This window comes from Peromyscus eremicus, chromosome 6 (assembly GCF_949786415.1).
Source record: "Peromyscus eremicus chromosome 6, PerEre_H2_v1, whole genome shotgun sequence".
In the NCBI taxonomy this organism is placed as follows: Eukaryota; Metazoa; Chordata; class Mammalia; order Rodentia; family Cricetidae; genus Peromyscus; species Peromyscus eremicus.
Window position 1 is genome coordinate 78,108,350 of NC_081421.1, and position 20,680 is coordinate 78,129,029.

General features: G+C 39.3%; 1 protein-coding gene and 1 non-coding gene across 2 annotated transcripts in view; both read left to right on the forward strand.

Annotated features, from left to right (window-relative positions):
- The window catches only part of St7l (suppression of tumorigenicity 7 like), a 68,790-nt gene that overhangs the window by 6,949 nt on the left and 41,161 nt on the right, over nt 1-20,680 (forward strand). The window contains exons 4-7 of the mRNA XM_059266020.1: nt 2,157-2,211; nt 3,714-3,829; nt 12,005-12,083; nt 20,120-20,274. Coding sequence (XP_059122003.1) covers nt 2,157-2,211; nt 3,714-3,829; nt 12,005-12,083; nt 20,120-20,274 — 405 coding nt within the window. The remainder of the gene's footprint in view (nt 1-2,156; nt 2,212-3,713; nt 3,830-12,004; nt 12,084-20,119; nt 20,275-20,680) is intronic.
- Nucleotides 388-551, forward strand: LOC131913937 (U1 spliceosomal RNA). Its single transcript, XR_009380008.1, has one exon. It is a non-coding gene; the product is annotated as a U1 spliceosomal RNA (small nuclear RNA).

The following is a 20,680-nucleotide window of genomic DNA, read 5'->3' on the forward strand; positions in this document are numbered from 1 at the left end:
CATAGTAGTCCAAGAAGAATAAAACACAGAAACAACTTTGTCTTTCCTGTAAATGTAGGTAACCCATGGCTAGTATAGAGAGCAGTTATCATCGGTCTCAGACCCCTTCTATTTTATAGCTTGTCATCTCCGGACACATTTGTTTGTTTGTTGTTTACTTATTGAGACAGAGTTTCACTATGTAGCCCTGGCTGGCCTGACACTCTCCCTATAGTCTAGGCTGGTCTCAAACTCACAGAGATCCTTCTGCCTCTGCCTCCAGGGTACTGAGATTAAAGAGATGTACCACAATGGCCAGCAGCTGCAGTTTTAAACTTGTGGTTCAAGGTACTTGTTCTGGTTTTAGCCATCATATCTACCTTCCGTTCAGTGGGAAAAAGAAAAGCCCTCATTACCTGGCAGGGGAGATACCATGATCACGAAGGTGGTTTTCCCAGGGCGAGGCTTATCCATTGCACTCCGGATGTGCTGACCCCTGCGATTTCCCCAAATGCGGGAAACTCGACTGCATAATTTGTGGTAGTGGGGGACTGCGTTCGCGCTCTCCCCTGTAAAATTTAAAAAAAAAAAAAAAAAAAAAAAAAAAAAAAAAGCCCTCACTTCTCCTAACTCATCCTACTCTATTCAGAAGTGCCTAGCATGCACAAGGCCCTGGTTCGATTCCCAGCACCACCAAGCAGAAAGTGTCAAACACTCGTAATTCTAGCATGTGAGAGATTGAGGCAGAAGGATCAGGAGTTGAAAGTCATCCTTAGCTGAGTGTGAAGGAACTCTGTGTTGAAAGTCATCCTTAGCTGAGTGTGAAGGAACTCTGTGTTACCCACGTGAGGGTAAAGGTAAAATGGCATCACGAAGGTGAACTCTTAATCCAATAGGATTGTTATAAGAAGAGAGGGGAGATTATTCTAAGACAGCAACAAGGCTACTGTCTCTTTAAGCCTGTCTGGAGGCTGAGGGTTTTGAGATGTGTGTCAGAAACACAGACATTTCTAGTGCTGTGGTTACAGATGTGAGCCTCCATGAACAGTTCTCCTTATTTTATTTTGTAGTCTTTCTTCTAACCTTTACTCTGTGTGCTAGCCTAAACCCGCTGTGCAGTTTTTTTTGTGTGTGTGTGTATGCATAGGTGTGTACGTGTGTGCCCATACGTGCTTGCATCACAGCTTATAGATCTTATTTTTTATATTTACTTATATTGTTTTATGTGTATGAGTGTTTTGCCTGCATATATGTCTATATATCGTGTGTGCCTGGTGCCCAAGGAGATCATAAGAAGTCATTAGATCCCCTGGAAATGGAGTTATAAATGGTTGTCAGTCACCACATGGGTTTTGAGAACCAAACCAGGGTTCTCTGAAAGAGCAACAAATGCCAAGTCATCTCTCCAGCGTCCCAAACATTATTTTTTGAGACAGGGTCTCATGATGTACCTGGAGCTCATCATTTTGCTACCACCAAGCCTCCAGAATGTGCCTGTGTTCACTTTCTTAGCATGGGATTACAGAGGTGTGCTGCCTCATCTGGCTCTTATCGGGTCCTAGGGATCCACTCAGGTCCTCATGCTCGTGCAGCAAACACTCTACACACTGAGCCGTCATCTCTCTAGGCCCAATGTATAACTTTGTACTTTCTCAGCTTGGATGGTCTGCATCTGCAAACCTACTCTTTGAGGCTTTTAATGTCAGTTCAAATGTCACTTCCTCTGTAAAGTCTTCTGTGATTGACTTTTTTTTTTTTTTTTTTTTTTGGTCTTGGAATAAAACATCTCTACATGTCACATAGTTCAGGTGGTTGTTTCTATGACTAGTTCTCATGCTGTGCAAGTCAGTTCCAGGAGCTATGATAGGATCTAGGAATATGAGAGTGGATGAAGTTTTAGTAGATCCTGTTTTAGAAAGGAAACTGAAAAGCAACTGTAATTACATGGTTATACAGTAAGAGTTGTAACTGAATTATCAAAAAATGCCACTGAAACAGAAATACAGCAATAACTAGAATCGATTCTGTGCTTCCCGAGAGCAAGGGTAACACGTACCTCTTTCATATTTGGGTGTTTGTGGCTGACACTGTATTTAGAGCACAGGATCAACAGTAAGGGTTGGTGAGTGAAGATTTACCTGCATTTGATTAAACTAACTTTTACTCTTGTTTTTCAGAATGCAAGGTCTGGAGAAACCCTTTAAACCTCTTTAGAGGAGCAGAATATAGGAGGTAAGACATTTTGCTTTTCAGTGTAAGTATGATATTGGTCTTAGAGTAAAAGTACTATGGAATACTTATCTTTATAAATATACTGCAGCTTCTTCTAACTGGAGATACTGACAATATTAAAGTGAATGATTAGCTCAAGAGTAGATATTTTCTTAACTGTATTTACTTTTTTGAATATAAAAGGAAGTAACATGGGGTTGGGGATTTAGCTCAGCCCTGGGTTTGGTCCTCAGCTCCAGGGGTGGGCGGGGGAGGAAGTAACAGCTCTTTAAAATTTATTCTTTAACATTTTCATGTGTACATATGATATATTCTGGTCACACTCATCCCTCCATCTTCTCTTATCCTCTTCCCACTCCCACCAATTTCCTCTTCCTCCCACCAAGTCTCAATTCTACTTCCATGTGTTTTTTCTTTTGTGACCCACTGTATTTAACCACTGGAGCATGAGGAAGTCACCAGTGGCTATCACTGAAGACAATGGCTTCCACTCCTCCATTGGCCCTTGACTACCATTAGCTCCCCGGGACAGGGAAGACCCATGAGCCCCTCTCCCATCTATGACTGAACGTTTATTGGCTCAGTCTTATGCAGGCAACTGTAGTTTGAGTTCATGAGTGCCATGGCCTTGTCATATCCTTAAGACAGCATTTCATAGTCCTCCTCCCTGTCGTTCAGAGCTTACATTTTTTTCTGCTCTCTTCTATGACAGAGGTGTTTGGACTTTTCCCCCGTCTTTTTCTTCTGTTTTTGTTGTTTTTTGAGACGGGGCTCACTATGCAGCCCTGGCTGTCTTGGAACTCTTACAGACCAGGTTGGCCTTGAATTCGCAGAGATCCATCTGCCTCTGCCATGGCAGAGTGCTGAATATTACGATTAAAGGCATGTGCTCACTATGTCCGTTTTTGTTTGTTTGTTCTGTTTTGTTGTTGTTGTTTTTAGGCAGGGTCTCTCTACATACCCCTGACTGTTCTGTAGCTCAATATGTACACCAGGCTGGCCTCGAACTTATAGTAATATGCTTATTTCTGCCTCCCTAGTGCTGGTATTAAAGTTATACACCACCATGCCCAGCCTTTGTTTGTCTTTTAAAACAAGGTCTCCTGTAGCCATGTTATGTAGTACCCATTTCATATAAATCTTTTTGAGAAATTTTTTACTATTAAAAACATTTATGCTTAGTATCTAGTTTTTAGAATATTTTACTGAATAATTTATTAGTTTGTTCTGTTTTTGAGACAGGTTCCGTTCTGTAACTGAGGCTATCTTGAAATTCACTATGTGGCTCAAGCTGGCCTCAAACTTATAGGCATGAGCCATCATGCCAGGATGAACAATTTTTTTTTTTTAATGTTTTATTATTGAACCATAGAGTAGTACTTTTTTTTACCTCTTATTGCTATAATAAGCTTTGAAAACACCCTGAAATAGAACTTATAGTTACTTATTTTTGGAACTTAAGTGTCTGTTGTAGCAATTAAAACATCTTGTGTTTGCTACAGATACACTTGGGTGACTGGTAAAGAGCCACTTACTTACTATGACATGAACTTGTCTGCCCAGGATCACCAGACCTTTTTCACCTGTGAAACAGACTTTTTACGTCCTTCAGACACAGGTATGTATTGTATCTGTTCATGCTAGACAGTGATTGTGAAAATGATTTCATGTGGTTTCTAAAGCTATTTATTATAATATATAGTTACTTGGCTTGCAGTTATTTACATTTTAGATAAGAAATTCAGATTAAAGTGAATTATGATTATAAACTAAGCTAATGTACTACTTTTATAAGAATTTTAAATGTTTTAGCTGGGTGATGGTGCACACCTTTAATCCCAGCACTCAGGAGGCAAAGGCAGGCAGATCTCTGTGAGTTCGAGGCCAGCCTGGTCTACAGAGCAAGTTCCAGGACAGGCTCCAAAGCTACACAGAGAAACCCTGTGTCAAAAAAAAAAAAAAAAAAAGAAAAAAATAATTTTAAATGTTTTATGCTTTTTTAAAATTACTTAAAACAATTTCAGAGCTAGGTGGTGGTGACACATGCCTTTAATCCCAGCACTAGGGAAGCAGAGACAAACCTGGTCTACAGTGCTAGTTCCAGGAGAGCCAGGGCTACACAGAGAAACCCTGTCGTGAAAAACCATGAAAATGAATGAATGAATGAATGAATAAATAAATAAACCAAAAATATTTTCAGATTAAATATAGCAGAAAATAGTATACATTGATTTGGCCTGGGAAACAATGACCTGACAAAGAGCAGCGACTGGGGAGATAGCTAGTGGGTAAAGTGCTCTCTGTGCAAGTCTGATGACAGGAGTTCAGGTCTCTAGAACCTGTGTACAGCTGGACACAGTACTACACAGGCCTATAATCCCTGTGCTTTGATGGGGAGACAAAAGACAGGAGAATCCACAGAAGTTCAAGAGCCAGCTAGAATAACTAGACCCTATGACAAACAACGTGGGAGGTGAGAACCAACATCCAAGATTATCCTCCTACCTCTAGACACACACACACACACACACACACACACACACACACACACACACACACACGGAGAGAGAAAGACAGAGTATGAACGTTGGGGAATGATATGTAGAAGAAACATAGGGTATATTTTGTTCTAGTCAAAAATGAAGATTCATGTAAAGTGATAGTTTATAGGCCTCTCTAAGCTGTTCCCTACAGAACAGAGTATTATAAGGGCCTGAGATACAGCTGAGTGGCAGGGCGTTTCGCAGCATTTATGAAGCTCTGGGTCTGAGAGTTAGCACTAGGAAGTGGCAGAAGGAGTGTGTAACCTAAAGACAGGGCTGTTTTCCCCAGTGTCCTCTACTTTGAATGCCTTTGCTGTATCTGTATGATGACTCACCAGTCACATTCTTTAAGATGTCTTCTCTGGAAGCTCCTATAATATAGTATATGCTATATACTCTTTCATGCAATTTTGAATAGATGGATGGATGGCATTTGTATTACACATGTAAGTAATTTCATTAATAATAATTAACACATGGACTGCATGTGTACTAATTTGATTCTCCCAGTCACTCTATGAGATAAGAACTATTATCAGCCCCCTCTTAAAAAGAAGGACTAGGGCTGGAGATATGGTTCAATGGTTAAGAGCACTGGCTACTCTTCCAGGGGTCCTGAGTTCAATTCCCAGCAACCATATGGTGGCTCACAACCATCCATAATGAGATCTAATGCCCTCTTCTGGCCTATAAGCATACATGCAGGCAGAACATTGTATACATAATAAATAAATCTTAAAAAAGAAAAAAAAGAAGAAGAAACTAAGTTTAATGTGATGGTTTATGACTGTAATCCTAGCACTCTGGAGGCTTAAGCAGGAGGATTGCCTGAAGTTCAAGACCAGCCTGGGCTATATAGTTCTAGGTTAGCCTGGGCTACATACAGTGTGAGACTGTTTGAAACCCAAACAAACAAATAGGAACTGAAGCAAAGAGAGGTCAAGTCACGTGCCATTCACCACTGATAAATGATAAAGGTGGACGTCAAACTCGGTTACGGCTCTTGACCACTCCACCACTCCTGCTTCAGCTGGCTGCATCGAGAGAAGAGAATCAGCAGTGAGGGTCTGAAAAAGCCAATTCCTTAGCAGTGAAGTGAGCTCACTGTGTCACATTGTTGCTGAATAAAATATGGTAAGGATTGGTGGCAGTGAGAAAATCAAGGCTCTTTGGCAAAGTTTACAAGTTGGACTAATTGCAAATGTAGGAGAGAATTGCTTTATGTATGAATCTTACTGTTTATGGTCACAGCAAAAGCATGTGTGTTAAGGAAAACTGCAGTAGACCATCAGCACAGTGTTAGGAGCTGAGGTGTCTGTAGAAATCAAGTGTCATCTTATTTCTCCCTCTCACAGACTGAATTGCAAATATCCCCGAGCTTCTTGGACAGCTCTGATGGCTCTTCAGAACATTTCTGTTTGAACAGTTCCCCAAAGAATTTTGAAAATCTGTGTACCTTTTCACACATTTTAAAGTTTCAAATCAGAAGGTTAAATAATTGCAGAGAATATAATTTTTGCTATATTAGAAAATATACATTAAAAAAAATAAACCATTATTCCCTTTATTTGAATGTTTACCATGAAAATCAGAAGGTTTTACTGTGTGTGCCTGCCAGGGTAGATGCTTGCATGCCAAGCACATATTTTATCACTGAACTGCATCTAAGAATTTGATAACGACCATTTTCCACTGGAAACTATAGGAACAAACACTCTTTAACAGTAGTAAGCCTTATAAGTCTTTTTTGTTTTTGTTTTTGAGAATGGGTCTTGTTATATAGTCTAGATTGACTCACATTTGAGAACCTCCTGCCTCAGCCTCCCACATGCTTGCAATTGCAAGTATATGCCAGTGGAAGTTCCTTTCTTCTTGAGGTCTTATCTCTTCTATAGCTTTATATGATTTTATAATTACGTTATGCTTGGAAGTCTTTTACTACTCTTGCAACTCTCCCGTGATGTCCGTTTTATATAAAATTATTTTACATTTGGCCATAAGATTTTGAATGCTGTGATGTATTGCTTCTTCTTTTATTCATCTATCTATCTATCTATCTATCTATCTATCTATCTATCTATCTATCTATCTATCTTCTACCTGTCTGTCTGTCTGTTTATTTTGGTTTTTGAGACAGGTCTCACTATGCAGTTCTGGCTGTCCTAGAACTCAATATGTAGAACAAGCTGGCCTTGAACACACAGGGATCCTCTTGTCTCTGCCTCCCAAGTACTGGGATTAAAGGGATGTGCCACCACATCTCACTGTTATGATGTATTTTAATTATATTCTTGTCAAATCTTTAACAGCTATATACTTAGCTATTTTTTTCTCTCCTCAAAATATGCCCTTTAAGTCCTAATTGGGTGTCTTCATTGTCAGTCCGGTCAATCAAATCATATTGACAGAGAAATCTGACTCCATTCTCCATTTTTCAGTTCAGCTAGATATGTCAGCATCTCCATCATGACTATTTCTCTTATGTATCAGATTTTTGCTTGTTTTGTGAGGTAGGGTCTTCTCTATAGCCCAAGTTGTCCTTAAACTCGTGGTCTTGTTGCCTCTGCGGGGTTATAGGACTGTGATGCCCAGCTCTGGATTAAGATACTGAGAAGAAAGATGGAATTTTGAGCTTTGCCTACTGCTTGTCCCTTGCCAGACTGAAGTGCCACTGCTTTTATTATTCCTTGCCAGTGCACTCTGACTTCCTGTAAGGACCTTCCATAGGAGTAGTTCACTTTTTTAAATAATTGGGGAGGGGTACTAATAAAAATGGTTATCACTCCTTAATTAAAAGCATTTAGGAACCAAATATTCTATTTATTTAGCATTCATTTTTGAAAGATCCTCATGTAGCTCAGGCTGGTGGCTTCAAATTCCCTTTATACTGATGGTGTCCTTGAATTTCTGATCTTTCTGCCTTTACCTGGGTGCTAGGATTATACCCAGTCCATGTGGAGCTGGAGTTGAATCCAGGGCTTTGTGCATTCTAGGCAGGCATTCCCATGTGGAAGAATATTGTTCCTCACTGCAAAGTTCTACTGCTCAAAGAAAGAAGTAAAAGGCAGGAATCCTTATTTTCAGGTGCCTTGATTTAAGGTGACTGTCCTCAGCCAGGCTTGATGGTTCATGCCTGTAACCCTAATACTTGGAAGGCTGAGGCAGAAGAATTTTAACTTTACCTCAAAAAGAAAAAAACAAGTTAGTACCGCCATCTCCCAAACTGATTGCTCCAAATCTAAAATGCATTGTTCTATTGACACCTAGAGGTTTTGAGCAGTTCATGCACACTGAATCTAGGAAGATTTGGAGTGGCTAAGAGGCAAGCCTTTCTTCTGTAAGCTAGAAAGGAGCACACCTCTAAGGAGAGGGGTTAGTAATTATGGTTAGGTAGGAAAGGATGAATAGAGTAGTCAGAGGAGCATTCTTCAGGTCAATCAGTTATAGAGGAGGCATGTGAATTTTAATAAACTGAGGCTTTTGACATCGATTTTTCTTAAGACCACATGCATCATTTTGGTCCTTACAGTTTTATGTACTTCTAGAGGTGTGTATAATCTAGTTAAATACTGAACTCACAGGTAGACTTTGTTGAGTGAGAATTCAGAATGATCAGTTTCGTTTCAATCCTTTCAGACACTGATATAAAGGCAATGATTTCCATCAGTATAGCTTTTGATAGTAAAAATGACAAATATGCACAAGTGAGATGTGGGACGTTTCCCCTGACTTATTGTCATCAGTAGTCATTATATTAGTAGATTTTGCTCTCATCTGACTGATTTGTTGGTTTAAGTCTGAGAATAAACATGCCCTCAAGAACTGGGTAGCAGTGTGCTTTGAATGATATGTTTTCACTTTGAACATTTAGAAATCAGGATGTTAGCTGAGCTGTATATATCTGTTGTCCCAGCTGCTAAAGAGGTTGAGGTAGGAGGATGACAGAGTACTGGGCAATACTGGATAAACCTGTCTCAGAGAGCAAAACAAAATACTAAACAGCCAAAACCCTCAAGAAATTTCCCACTAATGTCCAGCTTGATACTTTAATGGGAGTTGGAAAATATGGGAGTGGACCTATGTGTCCACTGGCTGTGGTCAGCTAGGGATGAGCAGCTGTTCTGCTGCTCACACAGTGTGTGTGCTCTTAGTACTTTGTTCCTTCTGGGACTTTGTAGACATTTACATCGCAGTCTTTGACCCACAGATAGGTGCAGTTCTCTTTTGAGCTTATTAGAATATTGCAAATGTTAATTGAAAAATAGATAAGTCTGAGTGAATTTTTTTGTTTGTGTTTTATTATTTTAAGCCTATCATGAGCTCTTAGAAGTATTGAATAATAAGTCAGTATTTTGATTTAAATTATTCTTAGGCCTTGGTTTTGTTTTTTTTTTTAAGTCTTTTTCTTTTTTTTTCTTTTTGAAACAGGGTTTCTTTGTGTAATAGCCTTGGCTGTCCTGGAACTCACTGTGTAGACCAGTCTGGCCTCAAACTCACAGAGATCCACCCGCCTCTGCCTCCTTCCAAGTGTAGGGATTAAAGACGTGCACCACCACTGCCTGGCCTTTAATTCATTTTTTTAAGCCTGTATTTTCTCCTTTTACTTTAGATTTAGGAATACCTTGGTTATGAAGACAATCTTGAAAGGCAGGAATGATAGAGGATTTGAAAACACAAGAATAAAAAAAAAATGCTTACAGATGCATTACATAGACTCATTAGAAATAAAAAGTGCCAGGCGGTGGTGGCGCACACCTTTAATCCCAGCACTCAGGAGGCAGAGTCAGGTTGATCTGTGAGGCCAGCCTTGTCTTCAGAGCTAGTTCCAGGACAGCTGAGGATGCACAGAGAAACCCTGTCTCAAAAAACAAAAACAAGACAAAAACAAAAAGAAACAGTAGAAATAAGAAATTACAAATGATATTGTCTTCATGTGTTAAATTAACCAAGATTGATAATACAGACTGAGTAACCCTTCTCTTAAATGCTAGCAAACTAGAATATCGTTTAGATTTTCTTTAATATTTGAGATATTTGTATATACACAATAATATATCTTGAGAATGGGACTTAAGTCTGAACTCAGACTTCTTGTTTCATATATATCTTATACACATAGGTGGAAAGTAATTTCTTTCATCTTGTTTTGTTATTGATTTTTAGGGATAGGGATTTATATAGCCAGTCTGCCTTTAACTCCTTAAGTAGCCAACATTGGCCTTGAGCTCCTGCCTCTACCGCCCAAGTTCTAGGATTACGGATATATGCCACCATACCCCTCTTATTGTGCCTGGGTTTGGACTGCAGCCTATCCCATGAGGTCAGGTGTTGATTTTTCCACTCTTGGCTTCATGTTTTCTGTTTTGGAGTTTTGTATAGAGATGCTCAACCTGGTTTGAAGGGTAAGAAATTGGGGAAATGGTCACTTTCCTGTGCTGGCTCAAAGTACAAATTAGTAATTTTATTGAGTGGAATTTGAGGGTATAGATCCAAAATCCTTTAAAGACTGTACCAATTTTAAACAAAGAAATATTTGGTCAACTATACAAAGACAGAATCTGAAAGATTATTTTTTGTTTGTTTTGTGTTTTTGTTTTGTATTGAGGATGTTTTGTACTGAGGACTAAGCATAAGACCTCACACATGCTAGATGATTTTTTTTTAACTATCAAACTTTATTCCCAGTCATTTTTGCTTGTTTGTTTAAGTCAGGGTCTTGCTCTGTAGCTCTGGCTAACCTGGTACTTCCTATATAGTCCTGGCTGGCCTCAAATTCACCGTGATCCTCCTGCCTCAGCCTCCTGAATGCTAGATAACAGGTTTTCACTACCATACTGGCTGAATGATTGTTATCACAATGGTTTTTCTGTTGCTATTTTTTGTTTTTGAAATAGTTTCATGTAGCCCAGGTTGGCCTCAAACTCTCTGCATAGCTAAAGATGGCCTTGAATTCTGGATCCTCTTGCTTCTACCTTCCAAGATCTCACTATCTCAGGTTATAAACTTATGCATAGTCTACAATGTTTTTATAGTAGGAAAGCACTGGAAATAACTTTTCATTGGAAGAGAATAAATTATGACTATATACTAGGATATTGTATAATCACCTCAAATGCTGGTAAAGATTCAGCATTGAATTTTGGCTGTAAATACCATACAGTTTATAGAAGAGAGTCCCATCATCAAAGGTTTACAAGCCTAATATCATAGTCTGTTTCTATGATCTGTTTTAGTGTTGTGGCATATCGATGTTCTTTACCTGGTCAGAATCAGGCAGTGCTGGCTTGCATCAGTTTGTCAAATTCAGGAAGCATTAGCTGTCAGCTAGCTGGTGACATGTTTGATATGAAAAATGTATTTTTGTCACACATGTGGAATATATTGTCTCATTTTCTGAGCCAAGACTAATATTTTGTTTCCAAAGGAAAACTCAAACATTTTCCACGTTATTCTTTCTGGACAGTTGTAGGTCTTGTTCCAAAGTCAACATTCATAAGTTCTCCATTTTTCTTATCAAATGTAAAGTAAGCCAGGTAGTTCCAAGAATCTGCTTTGTGTGTGTGTGTGTGTGTGTGTGTGTGTGTGTGTGTGTGTGTGTGTATTTAGCTTTTAGGAGACATAAACTAATGTGATATCCTCATTTTGGTTCAGTAAATGGTAGCAAAGCCATCTCATTATTCCAGAGAAATCCTAACTCAGGTTAGTGTTGAATTTTGATATTTGAGGTTTTCCAGAGATGTGCTGTATTCTAAATTAACTCAGTCTTCCTTCTCAGTTTTCATAGAATTCCTTCCCAGGATTCATAGAAAATACACATCTACACATTTTTTCTGTACTGAATTATTGATTAAACAAAGACTTTTTAGCTTTTGTGCTTTTTAGTGGTTCCATAGACCCTTTTCAGAATGATGGAAGTAAAACTTTCATGTCTCTTATAATCTAGTGTCACTCAAGCTCAGTTTTGACATGTACTGAGATACATAAATGTTCATGTATAAAAATGATGTGATTAATTCAGTTAAGTACTTTATATGTTATGAAAATAGATCATAGAATATTTTTATTATATGAAAAGTTTCCAGATTTAATATAAATTTCTCATGTAAATGTGAGCTAGTAACCCAGTTTCATATGTTTAAAAACATGATATTTAAAGCTTTGTTTACTCTTTTAGCTCATTCTTCATACGTTTTACATAAGATTATTTATGTTTACCATCTCATCCACTCTTTGAAATATTTTTCCCACAGTTATGCAGAAGGCATGGAGGGAAAGAAATCCTCCAGCTCGAATCAAAGCAGCCTATCAAGCGTTAGAGTTAAACAATGAGTAAGTTGGAAAAATAAATTTGTTTTAAAGGAAACACAGGCAACTAATTTTGTATTTCCTTTTATCTGCTCATAGATTAGGAACACTGGTAGTCTCCATTCCTATCTTGAATACTAGAGATAAGATTTGCAGTGTTCACTGACATCTGTATTTTGCTTTTGAAAGTGTAAATTATGGTTTTACATAAAAGAGTCTTAGACGTTCTTTTAAAATAAAGAGTACTAATGAAGAATGCTAATAATACTTAGTAGTTAAATGGGTAATTAAATATTTATGCCACTGTTTTGTTTTTCATTTAAATCATTCATTTAAAGTACTCATCAGTCCTGGGAACTTATACTCAGCAATGGGCTTTGAGACATAATAAGAGGATTCAAAATTAGCAAAATAGCTCTATTTTTTTCCATGTTAACAGCATTTACTTTCATAGCTTTTAATATTATCTTTATCTTTTAAGAGTACAAAAATGTAAAATACCTAGTTAGTGTTTAAATGGCACAGATAAGTGACTTTTTAAAAATTATTTATTTATTTATTTATTTATTTATTTATTTATTTATTTATTTATTATGTATACAGCATGTATGGCTGCCGGCCAGAAGAGAGCACCAGATCTCATTACAGATGGTTGTGAGCCACCATGTGGTTGCTGGGAATTGAACTCAGGACCTGTGGAAGAGCAGTCATTGCTCTTAACCTCTGAGCCATCTCTCCAGCCCCCTAAATTTATTTAAATTTTTTTCATTTTACATACCAAACTGCAGTTCCCCCAGATCAGTAACTTTTAATCTAATATATCATATAAATGTCAGATGGGATCATTCAAAGAATGCCTCCTGGCTAATATGAATTTAGAGTTTTCCTTGAAGCTTTCTTGTCAGTAAGAAGATCCTCTTGTCAGTAAGAAGAGGGAGCAAAATAATGGCAGTGCCCCCTACCTAGTGACTGGCTGACAGGAGTGTGACTGACCTATTGACATTGTAAAACTCTCAGAGCTTAACTGAAGTAACCTAGTGATCGCTCAGTCAGGCGCAAAGTATCTAAATAGAAGGGAGCTATCCTCTACTCTCTAGCTCAGTGGCATTCTTAAAGACAAAATGCACAGCCAGGTGGAGGTATATAGTGCCAGGGAACAGATACAGATGTGTAGTGTCAGGGAACAGATACAGGTGTGTAGTGCCAGGGAACAGATACAGGTGTGTAGTGCCAGGGAACAGATACAGGTGTGTAGTGCCAGGGAACAGATACAGGTGTGTAGTGTCAGGGAACAGATACAGGTGTGTAGTGTCAGGGAACAGATACAGGTGTGTAGTGTCAGGGAACAGATACAGGTGTGTAGTATCAGGGAACAGATACAGGTGTGTAGTATCAGGGAACAGATACAGATGTGTAGTGTCAGGGAACAGATACAGGTGTGTAGTGTTGGAACAGATACAGGTGTGTAGTGTCAGGGAACGGATACAGGTATGTAGTGTCAGGGAAGAGATACAGATGTGTAGTGTCAGGGAACAGATACAGGTGTGTAGTGCCAGGGAACAGATATAGGTGTGTAGTGCCAGGGAACAGATACAGGTGTGTAGTGTTGGAACAGATACAGGTGTGTAGTGTCAGGGAACAGATACAGATGTGTAGTGTCAGGGAACAGATACAGGTGTGTAGTATCAGGGAACAGATACAGGTGTGTAGTATCAGGGAACAGATACAGATGTGTAGTGTCAGGGAACAGATACAGGTGTGTAGTGTTGGAACAGATACAGGTGTGTAGTGTCAGGGAACAGATACAGGTGTGTAGTATCAGGGAACGGATACAGGTATGTAGTGTCAGGGAACAGATACAGATGTGTAGTGTCAGGGAACAGATGCAGGTGTGTAGTGTCAGGGAACAGATACAGATGTGTAGTGTCAGGGAACAGATGCAGGTGTGTAGTGTCAGGGAACAGATACAGATGTGTAGTGTCAGGGAACAGATGCAGGTGTGTAGTGTCAGGGAACAGATGCAGGTGTGTAGTGCCAGGGAACAGATACAGGTGTGTAGTGTCAGGGAACAGATACAGGTGTGTAGTGTCAGGGAACAGATGCAGGTGTGTAGTGTCAGGGAACAGAGCTATCTATGGTTGTTGGTTTTTACTAGTGTGATGGTTCTTTGAAGCACTAGCTCAAAGGACTTGCCTTTATTTCAGTTACCTTGGAATTCTCTGAGTTGACCACACAAAGGTGAAAGCATTTAGAGAAAAATGTGTTATTAGCCATCTCTGTCTGAGGCAAAGGATAAAACAGAGGGACAAGAAAATAGACAAACCAGAAAACTTGTGAGGAAGGGTTGGGAAGTGAGACACGGGATAATAGGGCCTTGAAAAGCTTCCACAAATTCCTGGGAGCCTCAAAGACCCAATTTTTGACAGAGATTGGCACGTGCTCAGAAATACCTGGTTTTCAAGTCCTCTTAAGCCCATACAGTATCTTAATTTGTGAAAAAAATTTGACAAAATCCAACATCATTTTATGATAAAATTACTAAAAATGTTAGACATGTAAGGAATGCTCTATCTGGATAGCATTTAAGTTGGGCACGAGTAGGAAATGAAAGCTGTGATAGCTGTAAGATACCTGGGTGTTGATGTGTCCCTACTGCACATGCACACACACACACAGCGCCTACCCATGGAGACTTGGTGTTTGTACTTTGTTCATAGATATTGAAGAAAACTTTTATCTGATCACTAATTGACCACTATGCTAATCGAGCACAGACCTTATTGGTCACACATGACAAAGAAGACAAAATTAACAAAATTGTGAGGAAAGCCAGTAAACCAACAGCCACACAGGCAGCAGCAACAGAGGGGGTACAGAAAATCCTCTTCTAGAGTTGCCAGAATATTAGAGTTAAAAATTACAATTTTCAAGAAAAAATTATGAAGCATGCAAAGAATGTGGGTGTGGTGGCACATACTTCTAATCTCAGCAATCAGGAGGCTGTAACTGAGCTCTGGGTTAGCCTGAGCTACAGCCAGACCCTGTTCCCAAACATAACAACAAAGCTAGCATTCAAAGAAACAACAGAACAAACAATGGGAAAGGTATTCATGAAGATGTCTCCAAAGAAATCCAGAGTTTTGACTTAATAGATTTTAAATCATCTATTTTAAATTTGATCCAAAAGGTAAAAACCACAAGAAAGGTCCATGGTGATGTTTCACCATTAGAGATTTACCAATACATTTTGAAATCCCAGGAGGGCAGCTGGGCACATAAGGGACTAAGAAGAAATTCTAGGATTGAGAAGTGCAGCTGAAATAAAGATGCACTGTAGGAGCTCTGTGGCAGATCTGTGCAGGCAGAAGAGTCAGCAGAGCTGTGGTAGGCCACTTGAACTTCTGTAGTCAGAAGTAGGAATGAAGAGAAATGGAGGAGCTAATATGAGACCTGGGGGACAGTCAGTCATGCCACCCTACGTACAATTGGAGTCTCTGAAATATGGGAGCGAGAAAAAATAGTGCAGAAATAATATTGGAAATAATAGCTAACCCAAGTTGTTAGTACACCAAATCCAGCAGCATTTGGAAAGTATTATACGTGAGGACTAAGTGGGGTTTGTTCCAATTGAAAAATTTTGACACATGAAGGGAAGAATCTGCATGATTGTCTCGGGTGGTACAGAAAACGCCTCTGACAGTTCAGTACCATCATGACAGAAATATGTGAAATTAATTAATGTAACACACTGCATTAATAGAACAAAGTGCAAAACCCACAAGTTATCGCAGTTCACTAAAAAAGCATTTGACAAAATCCAACATCATTTTATGATAAATACTAAAAATGTTATAGATGTTAGGAATCCTGTTCAAATTAATGAAGGTTCTCTGAAAAGCCTGCACCTGAGGACACTTAGTGATGAAAGACTGCAAGCTTTCTGTTCCAATCAGTAAGGAAGGATGCTTGCCCTCACTACTTCTGTTTACATGTTACTAGAAATCCTAGCTGGGCAGTGGTGGCGCTCGCCTTTAATCCCAGCACTCGGGAGGCAGAGCCAGGTGGATCTCTGTGAGTTTGAGGCCAGCCTGGTCTACAGAGCGAGATCCAGGACAGGTACCAAAACTACACAGAGAAACCTTGTCTCAAAAAACCCCCCAAACAACAACAAAACCAAAACCAAAACTAAACAAGTGGAAAGGAATCTTCTGTTCATGTATGATACAAATTAGATATCATTAACTAAAATGCTAGCACTCGCTTGTCTCAATCTACAGATTTAATATGGCCCCTACTAAAATTACAACTACTAGGGCTGGAGCAAAGGTCGGTGGTTAAGAGCACTGGCTGCCTTTCCAGAGGATCCTGGTTTGATCTCCAACACCCACATGGCAGCTCACAATCATCTAAAGCCACTTCCACTTCTGGGGGAATCCTGCACCCTCTTCTGGTCTCCATGGGTATTGTATGCATTGATACATATACATGCAGGCAAAACACTCATACATGTGAAAAATTAAAAATAATTAAAATCGCAGTTACTATTTTTGCAGAAATTGACAAGCTGGTCTTAGCATTTGAATGAGTTGCAAGAGACTCTAAGTAGCCAAAAACAATCCTAGGACCACATTAGAAGACTCACATTTTCCAATTTTAAAATTCTATAAAACTAGATGGTTAAACCATAAGATTAGATGCCTAGATTGATGGCTTACTGGATAGTAAGCCCATGTGTTTATGGCCTTTCAGTTGATTTTTGATGGAGGTGCCCAGGCTATTCAATGGAGAAAAAGAAGATGTTTTTAAAGCTGAGTTGTGGTGAAGCATGCCTTTAATCCCAGCACTTGGGAGGCAGAGGCAGGTGGATCTCTATGAGTTTGAGGCTAGCCTGGTCTACAGAGGGAGTTTCAGGACAGCCAGGACTGTTACACAGAGAAATCCTGTCTTGAAAAACCAAAACCAAAAAAGAAGAAGAAGAGGAAGAGGAGGAGAAGGAAGAGGAGGAGGAGAAGTTTCTAACAAGATGCTGAAACAATTGGACAGTCACATCTACAAGCTGGAAGTTGGACCCTTATGCCACATATGCATATAAATTAATTTAAAAATAAATAACTATAAACTCTTGTAAGAGAACATGGAATGGGTTAGTGATGTAGGCCAGTGGTAGAATTGTTGCCTAGTATGCTTGAAGCCCTGAAGCTTTGCCCTGTAAAAGAGAGGGGTAGAGGAAAGGGGAGGAGAGGAGAGGGGAGGGGAAGGGAGAAGAGGAGGGACAGTCTTATGTCTCCATGTTTCCCAGTGGTTTAACAGACACGACAGCAAAGGCATAAGCAATAGAAGAAAAAGTCGGTGAACTATGCCTTATTAAAATGAAACCTCTGTGCTCTAAAGAACACTTAAAGAGGATGATGTGTGACTGTTGGTGGGAAGGCAGGAGAAACAGTGGAACTGCTGAATGCTTATGGTGCTTTTGGGGGATGACGAAGATGCTATATGTATCTGTTATGGTTGCACAACCTTGAGGATATAGTAAAAGTTTCTGATTTCTGCAGTTGAAAATGTTTTATTCTGGTGGGCCTGCAAGATGGCTCAGCTGGTAAAGGTACCTGCAGCCAAGCCGATGACTTGACTTTGATCCCCAGGACCTACGTGGTGGAAGGAGAGAACCAAATCCCACGAGTTGTCCTCAGACTTCCACATGAGTACTGTGGTGTACACATAGGCACACATAGTAAATAAGAAATACATGAAATAAAAATTAAATAAAATTTTATGCTGGTATGTAAATTTAACCACAGTTTAAGACAAAAGGAAGTAATTAGGTATTAATATCTTATAATAACATATCTAATGCAAGAATGTAAGGCAAAATTGCCAAGAAGCACAAACTATAAGCTATAATGTGATTTGGTGGTGGTGATGGTGGTGGTGGTACTGGGGATAGAACCCAGGGCCTTGCGCATGACAGACAAGTGCTCTATCCTTGAGCTACATTTCTAGCCCCCTTTTTTCACTTTTTGAGACAAAGTCTTACTAATTTGCCCAAGCAGTCCTTGAACTTGTGACTCTCCTGCCTCAGCCTTCTGAGAAACTGGGATTACAGGCCTGTGCTACCAGACCTGGCTTGTAATTTAAAGTTATGTTAGGAGCTGGGGATGTATCTTAATGGTAGACATTGCCTACCATGTGAATTCCTGAGTTTTATCCCCAGAACCACAAAACTATAATAATAATAAAATAAAATTATGTTTATATTTAGATTCTATTTCATCAGTTTTATCAAAGTCTTTATACAAGTGGTGTTTTGTTTTGTTTTGCAGTGCTGGGATCGAACCCAGGGCCTCAAGCATGCTAGGCAAGTGCTCTACCACTGCTACATCCCCAGCCCTACAAAAATATTTCTATCTTGGTTATTTAAAATCGTTTGAAACAAAACATTAAATACAAATATTTGATGATGGGCATTGTAACGTACATTTGTAATTACCAACACTTGAGAAGCTGAATCAGGAAAATGAGAGTTCAAGGCTAGCCTGGGCTGTGTAGCAAGATTCTGTTGCAAACAACAACAAATATTTGAATTTGTTTTTGGAATGGCAAGCAGGTTACCAACAATATATTTAATGTTTTATCAAAGTCCAATGTAATACATTGGAGAAATGTGTTGATTAGTAAAATTATATATTAATGTACAGTGCTATTTGAAAAATATCTCAGTGGTATGATTTGATTTTTATATCTGAAAGGCCCTTCTTCACCCTTATTAAGGTAGCTACCTTTTCCTTTTATTTTTCAGTAGTAGACAGGGTCTTATCATAGAGCCCAGAGTACATAGGTCCTCCTATGTAGTCAAAGCTGTCCCCAAACTCGAGCTCCACCTGCCTCAGGGTTCTAAGTGTTGGGATTATAGATGTGGATGATAACTACTCACCGTCACTATATTTCATGCCTGCCCTTGCGTTTTTTTGCCAATAATCTCTGTTGATTGGAACATGTGAACCAATATGTAACTTTTTAGATTTTCTAGTAGCCACATTTAAAAAGTTAAAGAAGTTAGTTTGAATGTCTCAATTATCTATATTCAAAATATAAAATGTTTCCACATGCGATCAGTATTTTAAAAGCCTATCAATGAGGTATTTTACATTTTCTCAGTCTTTAAAATCTGATATGCACCAACATGCCATGTCAGTTCAGATTAACCACGTTTCAAGTGCTCAGTGACTACTTGTGGCTACTGACTTGATTGTTGGACTGTGCAGGCTTAGACAAGCAGAACTAAGACATCATCTTCAGACTAAATGTACTTGTCTAGAAATACATGGAAGGGAAGCTTTGTTTTTCTTTCTTGCCCAAAGCCAAGAATGAGTTTATTTTATTGGCCAGCTGTTGACTTTAAAGATACAAACAAAAATCTTGGTGTTTTAGCAGGGCGAAGAAAAGGAAGCTGGGGGTAAACATGGGTGTGTGGGTTGAGCGTAGGTGTATGAGAGGAAGGACTGGAATGCAGATTTGTGGTGGATAAGCCCGAGAGAAGACGCAGAGAAAACACTTGGGCTTGTAGAAGAAGTGTTTGTAGAAAAGGCTTAGTGTAGGAATATGCTTCTGCTCAGATAGGAAAGATCCCTCATTAGCCAAGGAAGTCTTCCCGGTCTGCACTCCCATCGTCGCCCACATGATACAGACATTACAGAGCAAGCAGCGCCTGAGAGCAGGCATGACCAGTGAGTGGTGTGGTCCTTACAGCTACTTTTTAAAGGACAGTTTATGTATCTTACTTTTTCTCCCCTTCTTCAAAAAGAAAACACAGAGTCAGAGAACAGAGATAGAAATAGAAAAGACAAAATAAAGACTGGAAGAAACATTGTGGGGTTGGGCATAATGAATATAAACTAGCGTGCCCCTAGTGAGTTAAAACACTGAATGATGTTTTGTTTTGTTTTCTCGAAGATGGAAAGTGTAGGTACGGAGGAGGGAAGCATAACATAGCGAGAGGCCTGTCCGGGAGGAATGTGAGCTTCACCACAGTGCTTACACGGCCCTGCTTGCTTGCTTTACAGCTGTGCCACTGCCTACGTTCTGCTGGCCGAAGAGGAAGCGACAACGATCGTAGATGCGGAAAGGTTGTTCAAACAGGCCCTCAGGGCAGGAGAGGTCATTTATAGAAGGTCACAGCAGTGCCAACACCAGAGTCCTCAGCATGAAGCCCAACTGAGTAAGCAAATTCAAACTGACTATCATTCCTTTTTTTTCCCCTTTTGGTTTCTTGAGGTGTTAGCCTCAAATTTGCCATGTAGATGAGGATGGCCCAGAACTGATCTTCCCTCCTGAGCTGGGATTATAGGCATGTGCTACCAGGTCCAGATTCTCTTAACTTCTGAACTTGTGTCTTTTGGGTTTAAAGCATGAAACAATAATAATTAAAAAAATGTAAAAATTTGATAATTTTCATGAGACAACCGAAAGATTCATTTCTATTTCTGGTCTATTAATTCTAACAAGCTGACAATACAGAAAGAAATATGTAACATTTGTGGAAAGGAACACATCTGCTTTGGTTACCTTGAAGAAAAAATGTTGTTTTGAGACTGAGCATTTTCTTTCCTATAAGAACTGGCTGT